This window comes from Aquila chrysaetos, chromosome 7 (genome assembly GCF_900496995.4).
Source record: "Aquila chrysaetos chrysaetos chromosome 7, bAquChr1.4, whole genome shotgun sequence".
Lineage (NCBI taxonomy): Eukaryota > Metazoa > Chordata > Aves > Accipitriformes > Accipitridae > Aquila > Aquila chrysaetos.
The window spans coordinates 14793471-14808870 of NC_044010.1; the positions used below are offsets into that span (position 1 = coordinate 14793471).

Here is a 15400-nt window from a genome sequence, read left to right on the forward strand (position 1 = left end):
TGGGCTTTTTTCCCGACTTTGTACAAATCCTGAAACCGAAATCCTCGGTGGATTAGAAAAAAAGGAAGAGGCCCCGCGGCTGGGGCGCGCTGGAAGTGCGGCACTTCAATAGCGAGCCCATCCCCAGCCGGAGCGCTGCCTCCCGCCCGCCGCGGAGACCTGGCGGGGGGTGACAGGAGCAGGCAGGTCTGACCAGGACACACACCTCACGTTCCTGCCCGAGTCGGCTTCCCCACGCCCAGCCCGGCACACGCTCCTATTACCTGACCGAGAAATTAAAAAAAAAAACAAACCAAAAAAGCAAAACAACCAACAAAGCTCCCCCGCCCCCCCCCGGAAACTAACAAAAAAACCCCCAGAGTAAATGTTCGGGGATGCCCAAACGCGGCCGGCTCACGCGTGGTGGTCTCCCGTACCCCCTTGGCGTAACTTCAAGAAGCGGCGCCCAGCCGGCAGCCGCTGCCGCAGCTGCGTTTCGCGCCAGTTAGTGACGCCGCGGGCGGGTCCCCCTCTCCTGCGAGACGCCCACGCCGCTACCTGCCGGTGGAGGCCCGGGCCCGGGCCCGCACCGCGAGGGCAGGGCACAGCCCCCGCCCCGCAGCCCGCCCGCCCCCCGCGCCTTTAAACGGCAGCAACGGCACAGCCCCACCGCCGCCGCCGCCGCGGCCCTTCCTGAGCGGAGCGCACGGGCCGGGCTGATTTGGGTTTTTAATTTTTTTTTTTTTTTTTTTTTTTTTTCCTTCCCCTTCCCCTTGCCTTGTCAACTAACCCCCTCTAGCGCTGAAGCGGCCGCATTTGACCTGTGGGCTGCCGGCAGTGGCGAGGCGAGGGGGCGCTTCTCCTCGCCTGCCTCACGCACGCCCCGCACCGCACCGCCCCGCACCCCCGCGCTCCCCTCAGGAGGGCGGCTGAGGAGGGGCCGCGCTCCAACGCTCTCCCTCCCTCCCCCGCCCCCCCGCGCCCGCCGGGCCGCCCGTTGGCTGGCGGGGCGCGCGTGCCGGAGCGCCCCCGGCGCGGGGCCGCGCTGGCCTCCCGGCGGACCCGGCACCCGCCGGGCTGGGCGCAGCGGGGCGGCCCCGCGGCCGCGCTGGAGGGGGCGATCGCTCCGCGGGCGGCAGGGGAGCGGCGGCACCAAAAAACTGCAGCCGGCTGCGCGGCACGCAAATCAGGAGGGAGCAGCGAATATCACACCAGAGCCGCCTGATTCCTGATTGCTCCGCGGCAGAGAGGGAGAGACGGAGACTGAGAGGGGCGAGCGGCAGAGCCGGGGACGCCGGCGGAGGGGTCGGGAACGCCGCCCCGCAAGTTTCCTTGATGCCTTCGGGAGCGTGAGGAGGCGCCCGGCCCTCGTCCCCCTCCCGCCTCAGGAGCTCGGCGGCGGGGGGCGAGACGCTCCACCGTGGGAAACCGAAGCCCCTCGGCGCTGCCTCCGGCCGGGGATGCGGGGGGCCGTGCGGCGCGGACGGGGGAGGAGGCTGCTCCCGCGGAGGAGGCTGCTGAAGGAGCTTCTGCGGGACTGAAGGTGCCACCGGCCGGAGCCGGCGGAGGGAGCGGGGCGCGACCCCCCCCCCCCGCCCCCCACCGCCCCCCACCGCCGCCGACCTCGAAGTTGCCGGACCTCTCCCGGCGCCCAGTGCCGCCGCCCCTCGCGGCAGGGCGGCAGCGGGGGCTCCCGGCGCCCCCGCCCGCCCTCGCCCTCCGGGCCGCCGCCCTGCCCCGGGACCCCGCCGGTGGATGCGCCCGCCCCGGCCCGCGCAGCCCCCGGCGGCAGTGCAGGCAGCGCAGCCCGCCGGGCCGCACCGGACCGCGGCGGGCGGGGGCGCCGCGGCGGCGTTCCCCGCTGGCCTGAAGGAGGACGGGGAGCCTCGGCGGGTCGAGGACGCGGGGCGCTCGGACGCGGGGCGCTCGGCGGGCACCAGCCATGGGGTGTTGTGAGGTGAGGGGATTGCTCTGGAGCGTCGGCCTCTTCCTCCCCCTGCTGACAGCGCGCCCCGCCGCCGCCGGTCACGTCGCCAGCAACCACGGTAAGGGCGGCCGGGGGGTGCGGAGCGGGCGGGCTCCCGCCAACTTTCCGGCGGCCGCGGAGCGCGAGGGGCCGGCGGGCTGGCGGCCGCCCGCGGGGGTCGGGGGGGAGCGCAGGTGCGCCCGGCAGCGCCGGCACCGCCCCGGCCCGGGGAAGCGGGGTGGCGGGGCGTTGGGGCGCGGTGCTGCCGCCGGCCCTTCTCCGTAGCTCGGCCTGTCCCGGCCGTTGAGGGGGCAGAGGCTGCGCGGGGCCGGGCGCGGCGGACGGTCGCCGCCCGGCGGCCGCCCCCTCCTGCCGCCCGTGCCCGCGACCCCGCAAAAGTTGGGTGTTTGGCGAGAGAGGAGCGCGGGGGGGGGGGGCTCTGCTGCCGCCCCCCCCCCTCCGCCGGCCGCGTCCCGGGAGGGGCGAGGTGCCGTCCCCCGCCGAGCGGCGCCGGGGGCAGCGAGGTAACGCCGCGGCCGCCGGGAGAAGCGGGGCGCCTGCGGGCTCTCCCCAGTCACCCCTCGCCGCCGTGGCTTGTGACTGAGCAGCTGAACAGCGGGTAACCGAAAGTTACCTCCCGGCGAGGTGGAGCGGTAGCACCTTTTTACTTGAAATGTGGTTTTAAGGTTTACTTTACTCCTGCCGACCGCAAAGCATTTTCAGAAGGGGTTTGAGAGAGCTCACGGCGCGTTAAGAGAAATTGCTGCTCGTCAGCGAACTGTTCAAAGGTGCCTGACTGTCCTTAACAACTAATTTTGACGTGCTACGGTCTGATTGTCCAAAAAAAAAAAAAAAAAAAAAAAAATCCCATTTAAAGTGTTTGTCGGAGGTGCATGCTCATCAGGTCTTATTGAAGACAGTAGTTTAATTCTTTAGGTTGTAATGTGTGCATTTAAGAAAAATGCCTCGAGATTGAGAAGGGAATCATCCTATTTAAAAAATAAAAATAAAAACGCATAGCACATCCAGAGGATATCAAATTTTATTAGGAAGACCTGAAGAAAACCCCATAGCTGCTTGTGAAACATCATGTTATATTTTATCAAACGCCTGGATAGAGCAGAGCATTTCCTTAAGTGTTCATTTAATGTACATCTCTCTACTTAAGTTGTGGAGGATGTAGGATGCCTCTATTCCCAGATTAGAGGAGGCTTCCCTACTTTTATTATTTATTAAAAAATATTATTTTTGTACAATTTAGCTTTTGTGTTATGGGGTTTTAGCGTGATATGAGTGAAAATATGGGACCTGAATGGCAGCTCCAAATGATGCTTCTGACAGAAATTATTTTACCTGCTGTTATTGAAAGGAGCGCTGAAAACGGCTAGGGTGGAAAGTAATGATCAGAGAAAACAAACTGCTTCTAGTTGTAGAGTACTGTCAAATATACAGTTCATATATTTTCACACGTCTGTTTTACAACCCATTTTCAGTGTTCATTGTATCTATATGGGTTAACAGTAAGAAGAGGGAATAAAATATCTAGAAAATAGGAAAATATGGTAGTACGGCCACAAATACCCTGAGCAATCAGGGTCAGTTATGGCAGGGACGTTCCAAGTTTAGTATTATACCTTTACCTCTTCTACACTAAATGTGATGAACAATTTCAGTTTGTAATTGTATAACATACAGTCATATCAATGCTGTATTAGATTTTGCCCTTACTCATGATTTGAAGAAATCAGGTTCAGAGTTACAGAGAACAGTTTTCCTTTTATGTCACTCTCATTAGTGCAGGCTAATGTCTGCTACCTTACCGCAAGGCCTAACAGGACACATGAATGTGGCTTAAAAAAAAAAAAAATCTATTTGAGTGTGTTATAGAATAACCAAGACACCCTATATGCATCAAAGGTAAAGAATTTTTAGATTAGGTTTCTAAACTAGTATTTTGTATTCCTGGGGTTAAATTAGTAATATTTAAATAGTATTTTTAAAAAGCAGGTGAAAAATGGGGAAAATAGGTGCCAAAACAGTTTAGCCCAAAGAAAATTCTGTCAAGGATGAAGTGGTTTTTTGATGGTGATATAACTTTTCCCAACAAGTTCAGGTATTGAGATATTCGCTGCATAGAGTACTGATGAATTACCTAACTTCTGAATAACTTCTCTTTCTGCACCTTGTTTCAAAACTTCCAATAAAGCGAGAGACTTCTTATCTTTGGTACTGTCATTGTACCATAGAAGTTAAATAATAAGTGTAACTCAACAAAACACAGGTGAACTGAAAATTTACTGAATCAATACAGGTGCTTCAAAACGCACCCCCCCCACCTGATTAATAAAATGCTAGCAAAAGAGTCTACTTTTAATGATGACTTTCTCTAAATCCAGGAATTGGATGAAAGAAAATGAGTACAATAAAGAAGTTGCCCATTGTGTAAACACTTAAATGTGTAAGTTTAAAATGCCACTTACTAACATTTGGAATCCCACCTGTGAAGAATTTTTTGAAAGCTTGTGCAGTTAACTGAGGAAAAAAAAAAAAAATCCCTTAAATTTTCATCAGGTGATATTTTCAGAATGTATTTCTTGGAAACATGCTTGCAGTAATTGCTGTTGGGTTTTCACTAATAATTATAACTTAGCTTGGCTTTACTATCTGATAGATTTGGTCTTCTATTTTGTATTTACAAACATAGCAGCATTAATACTAAATTGCAAAGGAATGTTTTGTTTGGGTTTCTTGACAGTTTGGGTGAAAAAGATGGAAGGGGAATAAGTTTCTTAATCTGACTTGGTAAACAGACAGCCCTTCCACTTCATTCTTAATGGCTTATTTCCTGTTATCAAAGAATGATTTTCAGAGAATTAATATACTACAGTTTTATAGATTATTGTTATTATTACTACGTTGGGATTAATCTTTTTGTTTTCCTCAAACAGAAGGAAAGAGGGGTTTGTTGTTTTTTTTTTTTTAATATATAGTTCCAAGACACTCAGGTTGTCATTCTTCACCCAGTAAATCAATGCGTGGTGTCTTACAGTATCTGTAGCAAAGCAGACACAAACAATACTATTGACAAGGAAGTGAACTTACTCATTCATCTTAATGGAGTGGTAAGTTAAAAAACAAATTATGACCATGCCAAGGGCTGGCTTTTACTGCTAAGAAAAACCCTGTAGGTAGGCAAGGCCATGGAGCTGCATAGGAACAATGTACCGCTGCAGTCTGAAACAACTGCTTGAAACATAAGCCTCAATTAATGGTGTAGGGTGAGTGCTTGTGCGTTCATCTAAATTTTCATTAGTTGTCCATGACATGCAGTTATGAACAAGTTGCATTATTATGCAAGATTTCAGCCTATGTTGCAGGTTTGGTGTTTGGTTGCCAGAACGCAATGAATTGGACAATTACTCTCAAACCTAAAAATACAGATAATAGCATCTGAGCTGTGAACTTCTTTGGGTAAAACATGTATGAGCTTTTAAGATAAAGGTCACATCAGGTAACAGTTCGAAGGTATCCTGTGCTAAGCATACATGCATGTATGTTTCCATGTATATGTAAACCAGAAACAGTTTGCAAGAAGCCAGGGTACAAAAATTCTATCTGCCGTTATATGTCACCAGACAATTAATTTCTGAAGTAAACTATAGAAGTTCCGGAGTTTATAATGTGTCATGTCTATCAGCGAACTGTAAAAGGAAGTTGTTGCTTTTTCAGTTGCCAGGTACTGATACATCTTGTCAGGTTATGCAAGGTTGGTCTTTTTATGTTTCCTTCTAAAAGGCACCTGCATTCATTTTCTTCCTCTTACAAAAAAATTGACATAAGAAATAATGTCAAATGTCAGTTCCAAAATTTGTATAGCCTTTATTTTCACCATGATTACACTTGATGTAAATTAGATAGCTAAAAGTAGGTAATAAAGCTTTTTGATTCTGGTATTAAAATCTCAGACAGATTACTAATGACCTTGAGTTATTCATCAGTTCAAAGAAGTTGGCTTATTTTTATTCACATATTTATTTTTACATAAGTGCAATCCATCACAGATAAGCACTCTTTCTGAATACAGCACTCAGAATTTTCCTGTAGCAATAAGGAGACCAAGGACTAAGTGTCTGTAGAGACTGAACTTCTCTCTGAATGAGAATGGTGTTTTACTGCTAGAGGATATCTCTTACTTTGAGGACTTAGGTAGAAGAAGGCTGTGCTGCTGCCTGTATGGTACTTGTCCTGGTGGATTCTGCTTTGCAGTTGTCCAGCTAGTATTTTTTGTGAGCATTTATGTCATTACGGAAAAATGAGAAAATTAAATAAACAAAACTATTGCAGTAAAAGTGTGTCATTCCCTTTTAAGTGTGTAGATAGTCATAAGCAAAATCATATTTTACTTTCAAGCTATTAAGAATTTTTAGAAAATATTTTTACCTGTGCGTCCCATATCCATATAGACTTGAGTGCTAATGAAGACTTTGGAACCTCTGCAGTTTTAGATATGCATGAAATGACTTGTTATCTGAAAGGCTCGATTTATATACCATAGGTATGAGATGAACAGTTCTGCAATTAATGCTTCATGATATATTCCTGGTGTTGTATTTGGCAGTACTGACTGCTGTTTGGATATCTTGTTAATTTGTTTTGGACAAATGGTATGGAAATATTAAAAATGTATAGCTTAAGGAGATATGGTTTAAAACCAAGTCAGTACAGTAGTTCTCATGTAACTTGAGGGTGTGAAAACACCACAGAGGAACTAAAGTGTTTCCAAAAGTATACAACTTGGCCTTGTTGAGAAAGGAGGCAAGTAAAAATCTAAGCTAAATGTTGTAACGAAGTATGGGAAGAACAAACTGAAGAGAATAGTTGACAGTTAGTGAGCTGTGGTTTTTCCATCTCTCACGATTTATTCAGAGAGCAGTGTTTTCAGTTCCAGCCAGCATCTTGCCTGCATCAGGAAACAAGCCAGCATAGTTCCTAGAAACCAGACTGATACCAGCACAGAGGGGATGACTGTCCTGCATCTGCCTGCTCTTCTGAGGTCCTTTTCAAAGCATCTGCCGCTGGCTGCTCTCAAGCTGGCCTTCAGTATTGGATCAGATATACCTTGGGTTTGATCCAGAATGACCATTCTTATCCTCATATGAATTTAACAATTAATTTTTGGCCAGACAACACTTCTGTTGGCAAGTCAAATAGTTTACAAATGAGAGAAGGAAAAAGCGTGCAGGAAACTGAGGTTTTTTTCCTTACAGAAATCTCCTCTGTGTTTCCAGATACGTATTTTTAGATCTAATTACTTGGATCTGAACTATGCTTGACAGTTTGTTTAGGGTATCTGGTGTTAGACTTCCCACTTGAGAATTTTAGAAAAAGTGTAAAAGTTCGGTAAATTGTATGTTAGTAAGGTATAGAGTAAGTTAATGTCCAATTTGTTGGCTAAATATTTTTTAAATGAAAAGCCAAACATGTTTAAAATCTCCTTTAACTGATTAGCAATATTTAGAAACTGATATGCAGGTGCAATATGAGAAGCATTTTATTGGCCTTATATCCCAATATGGCATAGCTATGTTAGGATATATTCTTATTCCAGCTGTGTGTGTAAGATGGAATGTTTCCATTAGGATTGCTGGATTTCTCTAACTTGACATTGACACAGAGAAGAGGCTGGCCTTTTGTTTGTTATGCCCGTTAACTTGCTGAATTTGGTGAGAGAGAGAGAGAGAGAATGGTAAATAGTATGGAAATAGACAAGTAGGGAAAGAAATTATTTGTCCAAAAATCTATCCTGACCTCCAGGAACCATGTAATCATGCAGGGGAGGTCAACAAAAGCCCCTATGTATTGTGAACGATACATCTTCAGAAGCTGGTTTTGAACTTGTAAATGATATGACAATCTTTATGGTAAGGTGTTGGAACTGAGAATTACTACTGAAAAGAAGATTTCTGTTGCATGATAAAAACATGAAATTGTTTGCAGGATTTTTTTCTGGTCTATACAAATCAACTTACTCAACTTTGAGAAAATGATTCCCCAGACCTTTCTCTTAGATTACTTTCTAATTGTTGAGTGCCACTTCCTTATCTTTTTTGGGTTTGTGAACCTCTATCTTGGCAACTTGTGTAAAATTCAGGAATTTTCTAGTAATGTTTGCTTTTCTTACTTGGAATAGGTTTATATGACCTGTTAAAAACCTAAAGATCTAAATATTTTTTTAATAATTATTTTTAGGGCTTTTAAAATGCATTTGTAAACACTCTTTTCTGCTTCTGTACTTACTCCTTAAAGTAATCATCACTATGTCTTCTGTTGTAATGATGCCAGAATATTTCCAGACCATACAAAAGCTTGTAAAATTTAATAGTGAAATTATGTTCAGCTGGTTCATTTCTCTTGAAATCCCCTTAGTCTTGCAGTCTACACTTACTCCAGCAATCCTTATACTAGTTCCAAAGATGCTTTCATTATCAATCTTGCAACACCTTTTTTTTTTTTTTTTTTTTATAGATAGGCTATTGATCATTCCCACGTTTAAGAACAAGTCTGTTCAAAATAGGTAGACATTAAAGACAAGTCACTTCAATTAATCCAGCATCCATTTGTAACATAAGTACTAATTTTAATGTGTTACAGAACACAGCTTAGAGATGAATCTTGGCTTTAAATCAACTGCATGTTTTATATGGATATCTGAAGCTTGCTAATCCATTGTATTAAAAAACAACAACCCAAAACTGTCCCAACAAAACTCAGAACAAAAACCCTTAAAGTTTTTCCTAGTCAGTAAAAAAATTTTGCTGATTTACCTCACCCACAACATAATACTTCTGAATGCTAGCATTTCTATCACTTACTGTCTTGAGACTCTGCATTTGGACTAAATTCTGTCATCCTGTAAAAAACCATGAAGTTGCTGAACACCTTCATGGTGATAATTTAATAATTAGAGATTTATTAATTTTAATCAATGAAGGTATTTTTATGATGCTTTAGATACTTTTATAGATAATAAAAAAACCACTACCCTAACAATGTATGGGTGGCTCCCCCCCCCCTTATGATACTGTACAAGTAGTTTAATGCTCTTTAAACAATTGTTTTACAGTATATCACAGTATGCCTCAACCTTTAAGCCAGCAGATACTATTGCTTTGTTTTGTGAATCTATTCACATTCTAAACACGTAATTATTGAGGCTTTATTATGTGTATTTAAAGAAAGTAGGGGTATTTTGATCTTTAAACTAAGACTAGATTAAAAAATGCTGTAATATTCTTCACTGACATTTCTTTTGACAGTCCAGTAGAGTCAGGTTTTTAAAATTCAAAAACATGTTTTATAAGGAAATTATATCTAGATTGAAAATAAAATTTCCTTTCTGTAGAATAATCTGAGGATTTAAAATGTATTTTGTCTCTATATATAAAAGGTGAAATTCACATTTAACAACAGTTCTGAAATCTTGATTCAAAGCCCTAGAAAAATTTCATTATTAAAAATCATAACAAAACTATGAATGTCAAACACAGACTTGAAACAAAGTGAATCAAAATAAAGAACTTTAGATTTGACTCTTTTTCCTGTTTTCTGAAAATCTATAAGGAATAGGATATTATAAAATCTATTTTTAAACAATCCTGATGTTTTCAAGCTTTTATCCCTAACTCCCCCCACATACACTTCTCTCCCAAACCCTACACCATGTTTCAAAGTTCTGTTTTACTGTGATTTATCTCTATGCAAAGAAGGAGACAAACTGAAATTCTGAGCAAAGATTAAATCCTGATTTTGTTTGTATTACCCACCAGGGAAAGCCATGCTTCATTCATTTGGTCACCAGCTTCATGACCCTTAACATTTCCTTAACTGTGGTGTTAATGTTGCTTGAAATACTCTTCTGGAAAACGTGGGGGTTGAGGGGGGCTGATGCAACAGAGAAGCCCACACACAGTCTCCAGGGTACTGCTGTAGGGGGAGATAGATGACCAGGGCTGGCCTCTATCCATGGATCTCTCGTCCTTGCACCAGCTCATACAAAACAGTCCCAGCATAAGAAACGTGGAAAAGGTCTGTCATCTTCTCTCCTTTCACCTGCTTTCCCTTTTTCCCTCTTCCACTGTCCCCCATGTTCTACGTGTTTGTACTTTAAGATTCTACTTAAAGTCTCTAGGAAGAAACAAGAATTTAAGGGTGTAATACTCTTTATTTTAATAGAAATTCTTGGTTTGTGTTTAGGTAGATGTGTAAGAAGCCGATAGAGATTTTTCCTCCTAAGATAAGTGGTTTTATTTGTTCTAAGTTGACTGAATTTCAGACAGTCTTTGAAGGTGTCTAGTGTTTGCTGAGAGGTTCTCCAAAAAGAGCAATACCGGATTAATGAGGGCTAAATTCACAGCAGCTCCTCATAGGTCAGTGCAGCTCTGTTGGTTAGCATAAATACTTATGTGAGAAGCACTAACATAAGCATAGCAGTCCAGAGTGAACACTTTACTATACAGATATGTTAACTGCATTTGTAATACAACATTCCTTCATGCCAACAGGTTTTTGAAATGATACAGGTTTTAGCTTAGGATAAAATCAGTGCTGTGTCACGTCTATGCAAAAAGAAAGGTGGGCAGTAGGCACCATCTGTAACAAACCACTGTGAAGGTACACACACAGAATGAGGAGGTAGTAAAAGGTGTATTTACTGGGAGCTCTACTGTCTCAATCCGTTTAATGGCTTCTGCACCTAGAACAAAAGGGGAAAAGTCACATATAGCAAACAGTATCATTGATGCATGTAATGAGTGATTTGTCTTGGCTGGGGACCCTTGGTTAGAGTACACTTGCTGCTGTAATTTGTATTCTCTGGCTGCTGGTTGCTTCTTAGCTTAAAATAAAGGAATAAAAGAATGAATTAGAAAGTGTTCCATAAAATAATGCACTAGCATTTTAATCTTGGTAAAAGTGATTATCTCTCTGAAACTTCCCAGGCCGGTTTTGCCAGTGGGTTCCAGATGCTGGTTTAAAATAAGATTCTATAGGAAAAAAATCTGCTAAAATTTAGAATTGTTCAAATATATTTTGGACATATTAAAAAAATATGAAAGGAGACCTAGCCATTTTTTCTGTAGTGCTTCCATTCTTTGTGGCTGGAAATGGATTGCATGAAAAGCATTTGGATGAGGGATTCATATTTCAAAATGTGGTTTGAATCCAGCACTTTCTGCTAAACAAAGTGGGACCATATAAAATTCCACAGTCCTTCATACTCTGTTGTGTCTGTCTGCTGAAGATCTTTGAAGGGGAGAGTAAGGGAAATGTAAAACCTTTGTCTGTTAGATTGCTTTTGTTTGTATTGCTGAAGTTGCTAAATGCTTACATGCCAGAATGATACAGTAGGAACACCGACTCAGAGGGTTATGTTAGAGTTAATCAGTCAGTTTAGTGGACTTTATTTCTTAGAGGAATATTTAATTTAGGTAAATAGGAATACTGTTAGTATTTAGGAATGAAGAAACATGATGAGAGGTGTGGCGCACGCGAGCTTCTTGGCCAAACTCTCATTCAGACTGCCATTAGATGCGATGGAAACCCAAACTCTGTTGCTGCTGAGAGAATAGTATGAACGTTTACCCTGTGATTTTGGTATATGATAAAAAAGTCATTAAATTACAGATTTCCAGACCAAGAATTTCAGAAAGAATTAGCTTAATTTGCTTCTTTAAGAAATACAGAGAAACTTCTCATGCTAAAGGTAAGAATTTGCCTTTGTAAAATGGTATATATTAGAAGCGATATGTTGTATTCAAAGGAAGAGGAAAGATTGTGTATACTGCACAAAGAAAAAAGGTCTACTAAAGAGCAGTATTGTATAAAAACTGCTTCTGAAGAAATCTGGGATTGTAACAGTCAACCAGGAAATCAGGTGGTATTCCGTATCATGTTAATGGTTCCTCTTGATGCAGATGAATATAATGATGTTATCATATACTCTGTTTTTCTATAGGCTATCTAAAGGGCATCTCATCTAGTATAGAGAAATGAATGCTAGTGGTTGGAAGGAGTCCAACATTTCTTGTGGCCATTGTTTAAAACATGGCTCTGTGCAAACGGTAGCCTGCATGCAGAGTTATTTTTTCAGTGTCGAATCTCTTCAAAACTGTTATTTTCCACAATATTCTTTTGAGCAAGCCTTCTGTGTCTTCATAGCCACTGAACTAAGGAGAAGAGTTAAAGGCCAAAGCTTTTAGCTTAGGTGACCAGTTTGTGACACCCACTGCATATTCCAAGGAATTAGTTTTTTGTGTGCTCAGAGCTCTGTAGGTGGCAGAGGTAGATAGTGTAGTCTTCAGCAAAACTCATTGTTATTTTTTTCTTCCTGTACGTAACAAAGTTGTTCTCTGCTAGGAACATTTTGTTCCTATTTTTAAAATCCATGATATATCAAACCTCAGTTTGTCAAAACATCGAATGCAGATGAAGTGGATTTATACCACACAAATTAAAGATGTGAAACTTTCTTGCCATTTTGTGTACCTAGTCTGTTCGCCTTCCTGAAGTCAAAGCCTCAACCTCACAGCAGAAGCCTTGGCCAGCTGGCCCGTGGAGCTGTTTGACTCCCACAGCCTTGGGAACCAGCTATCTTTGATGTAGACTGTGAGCCATAGGGAATACTTCAGTTCTGGCTTTTCCTAACTTTAAAGCGTAGGACTTGCTAATCCTATTAGTGTAAAAACATAGTTCATATGAAATTTCCTTTCCTACTGCAATTTTTATATTTTAAAAAGTTCAATTTTTCTCTCCCTCTTCACATACCATTCACATAGGATGATGGTTTCTTTAGATTGACAGTGTAATCCTCTACTAAATGATCTGAATTGCTTAAGGTAAGAGAGGTGCTATCTTCCATGACATAAGCATTAGACAGTAATGAAGGTATGCACCTTGCCAGTAGATTATGTTAAGCAGCAAAGGAATTTTGAAACTTGCAAGTAAAATAGGCTCATTTTCAGGTAACACACCGGGGTTGTCCTCCCTAGGTTGCATAAGAGCTCTAATGGTCATGACCTCCCATTCTGTGGCTTTTTTTATCACTTCAATTGTCCTTTCCTTTCTTTCCTCTTTTTTACCTTTCTTAACCTTATTCTTCTGCTACATGGCTTCAGTCCATCGGTGCCCACAATTTCTTTATTTCTGTTTTTCATAGTTCCGTTCTTCATTTTTCTGCGTTTGGTTTGGGATGTTTGTCTTCCTTGTCCTTCCACTCTCTCTGAACCCTGAAGGAGATGAGACAATGGAAATGAAAGCTTTCTGTACTTGTTGACTTGGAAGCCAGAAGATACAATGAGAGGATCATCTTGAGCAGCGTTGCAATCTTAGTGTAGAGTATGCTTAATTGCTCTGTGGTAACAGTATCAGCCCAGTTAAGGATGGAATCCACTAAGCGTAGGTAAGCTTTGGCACTGCCAAAATTTCAAATTGCTATAGTGAACATGTTGAGCTTAGGTACGTGTAAGCTTATAGTAAAGGACACCAGTGAATGTCTATCAAGATGCTTCAAATTACAGAAATGCTAGTGTTCTTTAAGTAAAGATGCAAACCATATTTTCATTCTCTTGCTCTTGGAAATGTTTGAACAGTTTTGTTTGAATTTTTTTTTGTAGAAGCCCATTTCAAACATAGGGTTTGACATAGAATATTTTAGTTTGGAAAATGTTGAAAAGGCAAAAGACTGTGTTGTAAGATGAGAGACTTAAGTAACATGAGCTGTAACCATAGTTAGAATGGAGGTCACACTTGTAGCTATTTTCCCATTTTGTTCCTTTCTCATGGCACACCTGTTGTTGCCACAGTACTTCAAAAGTTCTGGTAATGCTTAGCCTATTCACTTTACTAATAATGATTTTCCTTACTAATTTTGTAACAAGTAGTTTTGATTTTAAGTAATGTCCTGAAGCCTTAGCATTAGTGGGTTCCCATTGTATTAGAGCAAATTAGGAAATTATTTTTAATAGCTATAGTCTGATAAATGTATTTTATACTTGAGAGATGTACCTCAAGAAGTAAAAGCTGATGGAAATTGGTGCCACAGGTGGATATTTTGAAAACAAAAAAAGAAAATCAATAATAGATTAGGCTTGATTAGATGTTGACATTTAGAACTGCACATAGATAATGTTAAAATTTACTGACAACAGGCAGTCTTCTTCCTGATTTGCATTTGTACCTCCATTCTTGGTTCAGGTGGATCATGGTACATACATTGTAAAGGTTAATGAACAAATTACCATATAGCTCATCTGATTGTTCAGGCTTTAGCCTGGAGGGCTGAATGTTTTACAATCTAGTTTGTCTTATGTGGAACTTGATTAGTTTAATTATTTTTTTGTTATATGAAATTCTGAATTGCTTGAATGTTTAGATGAGTCCAAAATAATTTATTAACTGATTTTCTGTCCTGCCTTCCTCCATACACTTGTTTTACTCTGCTGCAATTTAAGCATAATTGTATCTGACTTGCTTTCTTTTTAAGGGAGAAGAGAGTGAAGATCCTGGTCTTTAGTTACTTCCTTTCCATTTAATAAATATATCAAACAGTGATCCTAATATAGAGCATTGTTTCATCTTGCTATGTAGTTTTTGTGAGCAGTATCTAGCTGTTTATTCCTATTTCATTTTGCCTTCTAGTCAGTTTTTAATGCAAAACAGTACTTTTGCCTCCCTCAACAGGATTACCAAATTGATCTTTTCACCCAATTGGCCTTTGCAAAAGTTTAAGCCCTTTCCAGTTATAACTAAAAGTGACTGAAAAGTCCCAAGAGGTTTGTTAACCCTGCCTCTCTGCCTTTCAATTCCAATAAATACCTTTTTCTTTTACAAATAATAGCTTGGAAAATAACTGTGTGTTGTTATTACTGCTCAAGAACTGAAGATTCTTTGGTATTTGCACTTTTTCGTATTTTTTATTTAAACCTTACTTTTGCAGTGTGAGGGGATCACTTCCTTGTCAGCAGAGTGCACCCTTGGTAAGTTTGCTGATGACATGAAACTTGAGAGGAGTGGCTGATACGCCAGAGGGTCATGCTGCCAACCAGACGAACCTGGACAGGCTGGAGAAATGAGCTGACAGGAACCTCATGAAGTTCAGCAAAGGGAACTGTCAAGTCCTCCACCTGGGGAGGAACAACCCCGTGCACCAGTATGTGCTAGGGCCCACGCAGCTGGAAAGCAGCTTGGCAAAAAAGGCCCTGGGTGAGGACACCAAAGCAAATGGTATCCTGGGCTGCATTAGGCAAAGTATTGCCTGCAGGTCGAGGGAGGTGATCCTTTCCCTCTACTCAGCACTGGTGAGGCTGCACCTGGAGTACTGTGTCCAGTTCTGGGCTCCTCATGTTGTGGAGGGTGGCAAAGCTGAGCTACTTGAGCATGTGGACCACACCCAAACGAGAC

The 15400-nt window shown here is 42.6% G+C and overlaps 1 protein-coding gene across 5 annotated transcripts in view; it reads left to right on the forward strand.

Annotated features, from left to right (window-relative positions):
* The first annotated feature begins 977 nt into the window (after positions 1-977).
* EPHA6 (EPH receptor A6) overlaps positions 978-15400 on the forward strand; it is a 538064-nt gene continuing 523641 nt past the window's right edge. For 4 of the 5 annotated variants that reach the window (XM_030019720.1, XM_030019722.1, XM_030019721.1 and 1 more), the window contains exon 1: positions 978-2024. In XM_030019720.1, coding sequence (XP_029875580.1) covers positions 1922-2024 — 103 coding nt within the window. In that variant the 5' untranslated portion in view covers positions 978-1921. The remainder of the gene's footprint in view (positions 2025-15400) is intronic. The other variant, XM_030019724.1, reaches the window with a different exon arrangement.